General features: G+C 45.5%; 1 protein-coding gene across 2 annotated transcripts; it reads right to left on the bottom strand.

The window, feature by feature from the left end:
- Positions 1-590: 590 nt before the first annotated feature.
- On the bottom strand, positions 591-10,997 carry LOC125513382. Of its 2 annotated transcripts, none has more exons than XM_048678489.1 (5): positions 10,453-10,997; positions 9,761-9,908; positions 8,954-9,025; positions 3,017-3,119; positions 591-2,332 (listed from the first exon to the last, which is right to left on the bottom strand). In XM_048678489.1, exons 2-5 carry the CDS (start codon positions 9,889-9,891, stop codon positions 2,312-2,314), a joined length of 327 nt encoding a protein of 108 aa, XP_048534446.1. In that variant the 5' UTR covers positions 9,892-9,908; positions 10,453-10,997; the 3' UTR covers positions 591-2,311. The 2 variants fall into 2 exon arrangements, with proteins under 2 accessions (XP_048534446.1, XP_048534445.1); XM_048678488.1 differs by having other exon boundaries at positions 3,017-3,137; positions 10,453-10,698.
- Between the last annotated feature and the right edge of the window lie 393 nt (positions 10,998-11,390).

Genomic DNA, 11,390 nt, shown 5'->3' with positions numbered 1-11,390 from the left:
AGTCAAAACCGGTCAACAGGGAGGGGAGGATTGAATTCTAGCCGGTTTTGAGAGTTGGGGGTGTATTTTAGACGGTATTAGAGTTGAGGGGTGTATATTAGACTAGGGCTAGAGTTGGGAGGTGTAATATGCACTTCTCTCTTAGAATATTTATATCCTTACAAGGCACAGGCAATTATCTAGTTTTGTTTAAAAAATGTATAGTGTAATAGAAAAAATTCAAGTCGCGCGTTACTGGCCACTAAGCGGTCTTTGACACGGAAAAGTAGTCGTTGTGTGACATAAAGCTCTGCATTCAGCGATGTCCGTAGAGAAGTAGATGCTGCTTTTAGAATGTGCATTTTTCTTGTTGGATCTAATTTGGTGAAGAAAAGACCAAATATTGTGTGCTTGTTTTGTGCTGCACCAAAACACGGGGCACCATGACAGGGTCTGTCCCTCGGATGGTTGTTTCAAATATGTGCATTTTCAGATATGGCTATAGATGTTACGATAATTTAAAACATGTATTGCATGAGATCTAATGTTCTAATATATTTTCATAAATATGAAAAACATAAATACTACAACTTAAAAATCTAGCAGCCCAATTGTAAAACATGTATTGCATGTGCAATTGTACTTGCGTGTGGCCAATGAGGAATGTGCAATTGTAGTTGTACGCGGACACTCGCAAAAAAAAAGTTGTATGCAGACGGCAGGTGTACAACTGTAGACTGTAGTTGCGCCCAGCCAACAAACGTGTACAGTTGTGTGCTCGCCCGACTTCGTGTGTAGATATAGTTAACCTCAGCCAGAGTGTGTCCGCCTTTCATGCACACTAGGGGTTGGGGCGCGACCTGGTGGCGCCTCTTGAGAGAAATCTGGGCGGTGCCAGGTTGAAAGCGCCCATTCCACTTACTTTGGCGACAAATTTTGGAAGAGCTAAATAAGTGACGCTTAAATACAAGGGAGATTAGGGCATCTGAAACACAAAACACTGATGGCATAAGGTAGAACCGGAAAGACAGAGAGAGTTCACACATACTCATTATCTAATGAATCAGTATATGTTGTAAGTTTCTGCAGTGGTAAGAATTCAACATTCAACCAGAAAGACAAAGAGAGCTCACACATACTCATTATCTAATGAATCAGTATATGTTGAAGTTTTTGCAGTGGTAAGAATTCAACATTCAGTTGTGACATGAAGTGCTACACCAAAACAATAAGAGCACAACAACGGAAAGTTTAAAGGGTATTCAAGCTGAATGCTCAAATTAAAATCACCATGAAATGTGAGGAAAATGCCACCCGGTTCTATGTGGATTCTGCGACATGTCTTGCAAGTAACCATATCATTCAATAAGCCAGAAATTTTGTAGACATCAAGTGGAGTCAAAAAGTGCTTGCAATGCTAACCGTCCGAGGAAGACAGTCTTCAGCATGTCTCCTAAGAACAGAGAAACCACCACGGGTACTTGTATCCGAGGTTGCTAGTGTCCTGCAGAAGGAATGTATGACGACTTTCTCGAGCTCTTGTGGTTTAGGACCCAAGCTTGTGAGCTCACCTTACTAATTAAGGGGGTTCAAACAGGAAAATTAATGAACGTACATGTAAACAGAAACATGGAACATTACTAACAAAGAAGACTGCTACATGAAACAGAACTGATATTATATGTGAAGAAATGTACATTGGAAAGGACAAGGCTTTGTTACAAGGTATCTACCATTATGTTTCAGAAGAGTGTCAGGTTGTAGCCCTCATTTTGAAGCTTTGCCTCAATAGTCTCAAACAATAAAGAAGGGTATTATGACTATTATGAGTAAGTCCTCTAGAATATCAACCACTACTGTGGGAACTTATGTGCAGATAATGGAATAGAAAGCAGTACTCTAATCTATCAGCACAAGAGTTACAGAATATGTAGTGTGCCTAAATTAATTCATTAAGAACTTAATTAGACCAGTGTACATTACAAGAGGTCCAAAAAGGCCAAAAGGGAGTGCGGGATGATGCTTCCGTATATTCATATATTTGGATAGTCAAATTGTAGGTGACAGGTAACAAAGGTAACATAGATATACTGGGCTTACATCATATGAGAAACACACAGAGGAGGGAATACGTACCAGAAGAGCATTAACACAAAGAAAGCATTCTGGTAGAAGTTATAGAGAATCATGTATGTCATAGACCGATGGTTCCAGTGCTTGTGCGCAAGAAGCGCTCTATTAAAAAAAATTGCCCCATAACAAATCTGAGGCCATCACTACTTGACAACCTTCTTGACCACATATATACCAAAACTAACATCAGCCATTTGTATCATTGAAATATAATTTGCCCCTGCAAATAGAAAACAAGATCATAGAAAACCAGACTGTCAAGATGAACATGGGAAGATGCCAAATAGTGGAGAAAATAGTTAGCCATGTCTCCAAAATTAAAGGTGACAGTAAAACTGACAAGCTCAATGTACATCAAAAACTTATGTTGGCATAATTCTGCAGTATTGTTTGTTTGATCTTCAATTGTCAGAAATGACTTGTGCCTCTGTACTAATTGTGACGTTCAACAGATAGGGAGCTTATTATTGTATAAAGCCTTATCAGTATATAACTAGATTGCACAGACAGAAATGCAATGCACATCATGTGATTCCACTCCTTCCTCTTAGTCCAGCCCCCTCTTTTCCATAACCCTCTCTCAAATACACATGTCCTCCCTTGAGGGGAAAACATAAATTAGTATGAAAACCATAGATATGGAAAGGAAAAGGAACAAAACATGTATATGGAATTTTGAAGCCATGCCTTCGTAGACCTGCTTCTAACTATAGTGCTATGTGTACAATTATTTTCTTATAAAGAACAAGCCCACAAGAACTACAATATCATTGAATGTATTGTATTTGGAGAACCATAATGAGCAGATCTAGAAGAAAGCCTTTTCGCACCGGTATTTGGAGACAATATGAGGAACAGACACAACCAGATGTCGAGAATGAAGAGTTAGTACCAAAGAGCATACCTCACATGTCGACCGCCGCAGCAGGCGCCTGCTTGAGGTGGTCCAGGAGCCCGCCGCCACCAAGGCTGAGCTAATCGGCATTGGTAGGGATGACGTGGTCAAGCTGCAGTGAGCATGCCGCCTTTCAAGAATAATGCATTTTCTTAAGAATGGATCTAACAAAACATGCTATAGCCAAGTATTCTGGTGCATATGAGTTGCACCCAGATCAACCGCATGCTTATCATAAGGGATTTAAGGCAGTTTCTTCCTTCACAAAATGTCATTCTTTCCAACTAAATATACCATACTTTGAAGAAAATGCATCATATATCCAGTTCATGTTTTCTTCAAAATTGTATGAGTTGAGGGTTCACAATATGTACTAGTGGGCAAGGGCGCTCCGCCGCGCCAGGAAGTTACCCAGATGTTTGCTTGGCTTTTTTGAAAGGGAAGGTTGTTTGGTTGCCTATATATTATTTTAGCTCTATAAAAAGTATTTAGTTGTCCATCACTTTAATGAGTTGGTTTATTTAGCAAATGTGGCATATTCTTAGATAGAAAACATGGCACATTGATAGGTGAACAACACCACAATAGTTCATTTTTAGAGAGCAAAATATACGATATCCACTGTCATTGTCGGAAACAAATGTTCACTGCCATTGTCTTAAAGAGAAGTTCTCAGATGAAACTAAAATTATAATATTATATGCCTAATTTAGCAAGTTACCAGCATGTTAGGAAGCTTTTGAACTGAATGCTTGCTCACAAGAAGTACTACAATTTGTAAAATTTAGCCATTTCTGCATTACTATACCCTTGAGAACAGAAACCGAAGAAATATTTGCAACATGAATGTGTACAATTAGTCTTAAACAAAGAACAGACATAATCTTTGTTGGAAACGGTTTATACCTGCCGTATTGTAATCTAACTCTGTGTTGTTGGTCTTATATATATACGAGATATGTGGAGGCTTTGCCCCACGCAACCCTAAATCAAACTTGGTAACAGAGCCTCTTTTTCCAACCACGCCGTCGCTCGCGTCGAAGCCGCCGTTCGCTCCTTCGTGCCGTCGAAGCTGCCGCTCGCTCGTTCGTGCCGCCGCTCGCTAAAATCGATCGGGCGTCGCCTCTCACTCGTACGCATCGTCGCACGTTCAGCCGATCGCGCGTCGCCGCTCAGTCCCGCGTCACTGCTCGGTCTCGATGGCTTCTGGATCCTCTTCTGCCGCGATGCAACTGGCCATTATCGGTCCGGTTGTGACGCCTCCGGCCGCAACGGCGCCAGTCCCGTCCATCGCGCCTTCCCTTGGCGTACGTCTGGATCGCGGCAACTTCCCGCTATGGCGCACCCTCACCGTGACGCATCTCTCCGGTGCCTCTCTCCATGGCTACCTCGACGGCTCCGTCGCTGCTCCGCCCACAACCATCTCCCAGGGGGCAGGTGATACCGCCACCACTGTGGCAAACCCTGCGTATGCAACGTGGTGGACGCAGGACCAGAAGGTCCTCGGGATGCTCCTCTCCTCCATGACGGAGGACATTGCATCTCAATTGATCAGCTGCAAGTCCGCTGCTGCCGCGTGGACCTCCATCCACGCCATGTTCAGCGCGCAAAACCGTGCCAGGGTTCGGCACATCCGGCGACAGATTCAGTCACTGAAGAAGAACGACATGACTGCCAGCGAGTACATGCACAAGGTGAAGGCTCTTGCCGACGCCATGGCCTCCGCTGGATCCTCCCTCGCTGATGACGAGATCATCGACTACATGCTTACCGGATTGGGCAAGGCCTTCAACCCGATCACGGCTTCGCTCAGCGTCGTGGTCACTCCGGTCGCGCTGACTGACTTCTACTCCATGGTTCTCAACTATGAGGCGCTGCAGCTGTCGCAGCAGGCCGACGATGAGGAGGGGACCTCGTCGGCCAACGCCGTGGCACGGTCCGGTGCTCCCGCCCCCGTCAACCGTCCTCGAGCACCCGACACTGGTCGTGCCACCGACATCCGCCCCGCTGGAGGCTACCCGCAGCAACAGGGGCAGGGCTACCAGCACGGTGGTCAAGACAACCGTTGTAACAACGGCGGTGGAGGAGGCAACGGTCGCAACGGCAATCTTCGCTGGCGCCCGAGGTGTCAGATTTGCAAGAATTGGGGTCACAAAGCCGACACCTGTAAGAAGCGCTTCGATTCAGACTACTCCAGCGGCAATGGCCGCTCGGCATATAATGCATCGACCTCCTCCAACAACTCCACGCACTGGGTTCTGGACTCTGGCACCACACATCACCTGACTAGTGACCTGGAGCGTCTTCAGTTCCGCGAACGCTACGGCGGCCATGATCAGGTTCAGGTGGCCAATGGCTCAGGTTTGTCTATTTCGCATATTGGGCACTCGACCTTAGCCGGTTCTTCTCTACGCCTGAACAATATTTTACATGTTCCAAATATTAGCCAACATCTTCTATCAGTCTATCGTCTTGTGTCGGATAATCGTATCTTCATTGAATTTCATAAATATTTTTTCCTTGTTAAGGACAAAGCCACCAGGAGAATTCTTCTTCGAGGTAGAAGCAAAGGAGGGCTCTACCCTCTTCCACTCGGACGAGCCTTGCATCTGTCCGAGCGTCAAGCGTTGTCTAGCGTCCGTGTCTCCTCATCTCAGTGGCATCAGCGTCTCGGTCATCCATCCAAAAATGTCGTCAGTTCCATTGTTAGGAATAATGATCTCAAGTGTTCAACCTTAGATACTTCTGCTTTAGTTTGTGATGCTTGTCAATGTGGTAAAAGTCGTCAACTATCTTATACTGCTTCTGCTCGTGTGTCTACTATGCCTCTTGAATTAGTTCATACTGATGTTTGGGGCCCTGCTCGTGCTTCCTCTGGGGGGTACAAGTATTATGTGAGTTTTATTGACGACTACTCCCGTTTTTGCTGGATCTATCTACTAAAACATAAGTCTGATGTTGAACAGGTATTCTATGCTTTTCAAGCACATGTTGAGCGCCTTTTGGATGCTAAGCTTAAAGCTGTCCAATCTGACTGGGGGTGAATACCATAAGTTGCACCGTTATTTTCTTCATACGGGCATCTCTCACCGAGTCTCTTGCCCTCACACCTCCCAACAGAACGGCATTGCCGAGCGCAAACACCGACACTTGGTTGAAACTGGTCTTTCCTTGTTGGCTCACTCGTCTCTCCCTTTACGTTATTGGGATGAAGCTTTTCTGACTGCATGTTACCTCATTAACCGCATGCCCACCCCCGTGCTTGGTCAAGATACTCCTATTCATCGTCTTCTGAAAATTCCACCCAACTATACTTTTCTTCGTACCTTCGGGTGTGCTTGTTGGCCTAGTTTGCCGAAGTATAACTCCCACAAACTCGAGTTTCGGTCCAAGATGTGTGTTTTTCTGGGATATAGTCCTATGCATAAGGGGTACAAGTGTCTTGATCGATCTACGGGTCGTATATACATCTCGCATGACGTTATCTTTGACGAATTTGTCTTTCCGTTTGCTACTCCTGGTGTCACTGTTGATGTGTCTACACTTGGAGAGGCTATTTCTTTTCCATCCACAGAACCGGCTACGAGTGCTCATGTGCGTAATTATGACTTAACCTACTTGGCTACTAATCCATCTGGCCTAGCCAGCGTTTCATCTGTGCAGGCTCCGCGACCGGCCACGCTCGACGTACCCGTGGCCATGCAGAACGACGTGCATGGCGGCCAGGCTTCCCAGGCAGGGGTCCCGCTTGCACGTGCGGCTGGCTCTGCCCACGAGTCGGCCTCGCTCGCCTGTGACTTGGCCTCGCCCGCCCGCGCCTCGGCCTCGCGAGCGCCTGGAGTGTCGCCTGGCTCCCCGTGTGCCTCATCGGCCCATGAGCCATCTTCGCCGGCTCCTGTGCCATCGTCGCCAAATCCAGCCTCGTCGCCATGTTCGGCACCGTCGCCATCCTCACCTATGTCTCCGGCCGTCGAGCCCCCTCACCCAATGGTGACTCGTACCCGTGATGCTACTCGTCGTGAGAAGGAATTTACTGATGGGACGGTGCGGTATAATCCTCTTCGTCGTGCTTTCTTTGCGACACCGGTGTCACATCGTGATGCCCTCCGTGAGCCGGCGTGGCGTGATGCTATGGCTGCTGAGTTTGCAGCGCTTCGTCAAAATGGCACATGGGTTTTGGTTCCTCGACCACCTGGCGTTAACATTGTTGGCAGTAAATGGGTGTTCAAGATGAAGCAACACGCTGATGGGTCTGTTGACAAGCACAAGGCTCGCCTCATTGCTCGTGGTTTTACTCAACAGCAAGGTCTTGACTATGGTGATACCTTCAGTCCCGTTGTCAAACCGACTACTATTCGTCTGGTTCTTTCGCTTGCTGTTTCACGAGGATGGAGTTTGAGGCAAGTTGATGTCAGTAATGCATTTCTTCATGGCTTTCTTTCCGAGACTGTGTATATGCAGCAACCACCAGGTTTTGAAGATACTCGGTTTCCTTCACACGTGTGCAAGTTGCAACGGGCTCTTTATGGTCTCAAACAGTCGCCACGTGCTTGGTATGCTCTTCTCAGTGCTCGACTTCTTCAGCTTGGTTTTGTTCCATCCAAGGCGGATGCATCTCTCTTCATCTTTGCTGCGCATGGCGTCCAGATATACATGCTTGTGTATGTTGATGATATTGTTATTGCTGGCTCCACTCCGGCTGCAGTTGAGCGTCTGGTGAGATCTCTCTTCGACAGTTTTCCCATCAAGGATCTTGGTCCTCTCCAGTATTTTTTGGGGCTTGAAGTATCCTACAATTCAGGGGGCATGACGCTGACTCAACGCAAGTATGCACTTGATCTTCTTCATCGTGTGAGTATGGAGAATTGCAGGCCTACCTCTACACCATTATCTGCCACTGAGCATCTGGCTCGTGAGGTTGGCACTCCTTTGGGTGTTGAGGATGCCACTCGATATCGCAGCATTGTTGGAGGACTGCAGTATTTAACGCTCACTCGTCCTGACCTGTCCTTTGCAGTCAACAAGGTTTGCCAGTATTTATCACAACCGACTAATGAGCATTGGGAAGCTGTCAAGCGTATATTGCGTTATGTCAAAGGGACTTTGAGTACAGGATTGAGGATTCGTAAATCTCCTTCCACTGGTGTCAGTATTTTCACAGATGCTGATTGGGCTGGATGCATTGATGACCGCCGTTCTACTAGTGGTTTTGCTGTGTTTGTTGGATCAAATCTTGTCTCATGGAGTTCCAAGAAACAGCCAACTGTCTCTAGATCGAGTACGGAGGCAGAGTATAAAGCTTTAGCTAATGGAGCAGCTGAAGCAATCTGGGTGGAGACCTTACTCAAGGAGCTTGGGGTCTTCAAGCAGCGTACCGCCATTCTGTGGTGTGATAATCTTGGGGCTACGTACCTGACAGCAAATCCAGTCTTTCATGCAAGAACCAAGCACATAGAGATAGATTTTCACACGTACCTGACAGCAAATCCAGTCTTTCATGCAAGAACCAAGCACATAGAGATAGATTTTCACTTTGTGCGTGAGCGCGTTGCTTCTGGTGTGTTAGATGTCAGGTTTATCTCGTCTAATGACCAACTGGCTGATGTATTTACTAAACCGGCCACACGACAGATGTTAGAACGTTTCCGGTCCAATCTGAACCTTGTATGTAGTAGTAGTTCAGATTGAGGGGGTGTGTTGGAAACGGTTTATACCTGCCGTATTGTAATCTAACTCTGTATTGTTGGTCTTATATATATACGAGATATGTGGAGGCTTTGCCCCACGCAACCCTAAATCAAACTACTTCACAAGGTCCAGCGTGGCAAACCATGTCTACAGTTCTCAAATAAGACGTCGCAATATCATCACCGACTTGTTGTTCCAGCCATACATTAGAAATTCCATCCATTAGCATTTGACAACATGACTCAACGATTACCTTACCTCATCAAATCATCGTGACACCTTGTATCCTGCATGGTCAAGTAGTACACCTTCTGATGGCAATAACAAATTCTGGATAAGATTAAGGAAAAATTAGCATGTTGATCTTTTCCAGAAAATAAATAAAATATGATTCCTTGGTCTTCAAGGAAAATAGAAATCATGTTTCATAATTCCAATATGAAACGACTTTATTTGTAGAAGTAAGCAAGGCAAGCAACTCAGCCAAATGGATGCGGTATATACATGAATACATACGTAGCAAAAGGAAATCATATATGCATGGGACATGGGCACAACACAAAAAATTCTTTATGCATATTTCACATACATAACTAAAGTTAATGATCATCTCATGCAAAAATAGTCACTAATTAATTAAATCAATTCATCCAACATTATACTGCTAGTCTGATACAACTTGTACCGAGGATTATTATAAGAGAGCACTTCTAGAGTTATGCAGATATAAACTGTTTGACATTTATGTCAACAAACTACAAACCACCATGCATGTTGTCTGGTCAAGTTCTAACGGGATGACTGTAAAACGATTTACCTTCAAACTAAATTGACAGAAAAATAGATCGGACTCAGCTTAATCTTTGAACTCGTGTAATTAGCACTCAGTCGTTTGCAAAAACAGTTCATCTGGTTATATTTAGTACCTACAAAAGCGAGCATAGAAATGTTTATCCTCACAAACAAAGAATAAGAATACATGTGTAAGACCAATACTATAACTGGTTATCAAGAAAACTAAACAATAGAAGAAACATAAAACAAAGGATGGAAGATGGGACCTACCTGACTAAGAATGCCACAGGATACAGTAGGAATTCCTTCTTTATGGCTGGCTCCCAGAGAATTTCCAAGAATGCATATTGACCAAGCTCATGCAGTCCTCGATAGAGCAAAAATCCAGGGACAACCTTCATAACTAATATCCAACCACCTAAGTAGAAAATACAAACCTTGTTATCTGTAGTCACAACATGTAAATTGAATAGTAGGTTACTGCTAAGTTAGCAGCTTACAGTGAAAAGTTCTATCCTACAGAAAAGGGAAAAGAAATGCCACCTGTAAGCCAGAGCCAAATATATAGATGGCCAATCATTGCAGCAGTAGAATAAACGAAAATTTTCACTTTAAGAAGGAATCTTGACTCAAAATATTAGAGGTTTAAGTCACTGGTTGTGGCTATCTTAACAGATGAAACGGAAGATGCCACAAAAAGGCAAAAAACCAATCTGTAAAATAGTAAAAGTATGTAGATGAGGAAAAAATATGCCATAGTAATTGACTCAGAAGATCAATTTGGATTTTGGAGTACATATATTTGCTTTCCACAAAAACAGAAGCTCACTGAAATATCTGAATTGTACATATATTTGGATTTTGAAGATCAATTAGTTATTTCAAAAATACTCAGTGAAACAAAGAACTCGAAGCTGCATCACACAAGAGAGAAGGGTGCTTCTCTCCATTCCTGAAAATACCTGCAGGTGATGGCGCGCACGGCGAGCAGCATCTCGTCGGGGCTGGCGACCTCGGCGTCGGCCAGCCGCACAAGCGCCCGAGCGGCAGAATCGACGGGGAAGTAGCCCCCAGCGTCCTCCGTGTAGAACGAGAGCGCCTCGCAGGGCTCCGTGAGCGACGCGAGCAGCGCGCCTCCCCCTGCGCCCTCCGATGCGACGGCCGCTACCATCCGACGGAACTTGCCTCCCTTGGGCCTCCCTTTCCCGTCCCCGTCCCCGTCCCTACAAAAAGGAGCATGGCGGCAGGGCGTCTCTTCAGTCCACGCTATCCTTCTGCGTCGAGGATAAACACGATGCTGCAGAGAGGAAGAGTAGGCGGGCAGCGGGGTATAGGAGACGGCGGAGGGAATGGGGATTTTTTTCCTTTCTTTGCGATGAACCCTAGCCTAGATAGCTTGCTCACGGGGACGACTGCAGCGGCGAGATGGCGGAAGATAGGAGGAGGAGGAGGGGCGGCGGCGAGGCGGCGGCTCACGTACCGGGAAGGAGAGGCGACACCGCTGGATAGAAGGCGTGGGGTGGCGGCGCCGAAGAAGAGGACGAGGCGGAGGGCGGAGAAGGGGCTGTGAAGGCAATTTTCTCCTCCTGTCTTTTTCTTAGAATAAAAAGCAAACGATGTGGTGGGCCTGATAAATCTTTTTTTGTCTCGTACTGTTGCCGATGTGGCTATCGCGAGCTATCGCCTTTGATGCGTAGCTGAATGGTCTTAATAACTATAGTTGTCCTCGACATGTGGACGTGCAACGGTAATTGAGCACGTGAAAGAAAAAATTATCGACAAGACAAAGATAAAAAGAATGATGTAAAAGTACTAAAATGAAAAATGATACACCAAAAAGGAAAAATCCACACGAATCCTTGCAGATCTAACGGTTTAGAAGCTGATTGAGAAATTGCAA

Source organism: Triticum urartu, chromosome 6 (assembly GCF_003073215.2).
Source record: "Triticum urartu cultivar G1812 chromosome 6, Tu2.1, whole genome shotgun sequence".
Lineage (NCBI taxonomy): Eukaryota > Viridiplantae > Streptophyta > Magnoliopsida > Poales > Poaceae > Triticum > Triticum urartu.
Note: the sequence above shows the minus strand (reverse complement) of the source record. Positions and strands in the feature narration are given on the sequence as shown.

Bases quoted from the DNA above. Each gene is read 5' to 3' on its own strand.
- LOC125513382 (XM_048678488.1), bottom strand. From the start codon at position 9,891: ATGAAGGTTGTCCCTGGATTTTTGCTCTATCGAGGACTGCATGAGCTT. The intron at 9,026-9,760 runs GTAGGTCCCATC...AATCTTATCCAG, and splicing joins CCTGTGGCATTCTTAGTCAG to AATTTGTTATTGCCATCAGA. The intron at 3,138-8,953 runs GTAAGGTAATCG...TATTCTTGAAAG, and splicing joins TGTCACGATGATTTGATGAG to GCGGCATGCTCACTGCAGCT.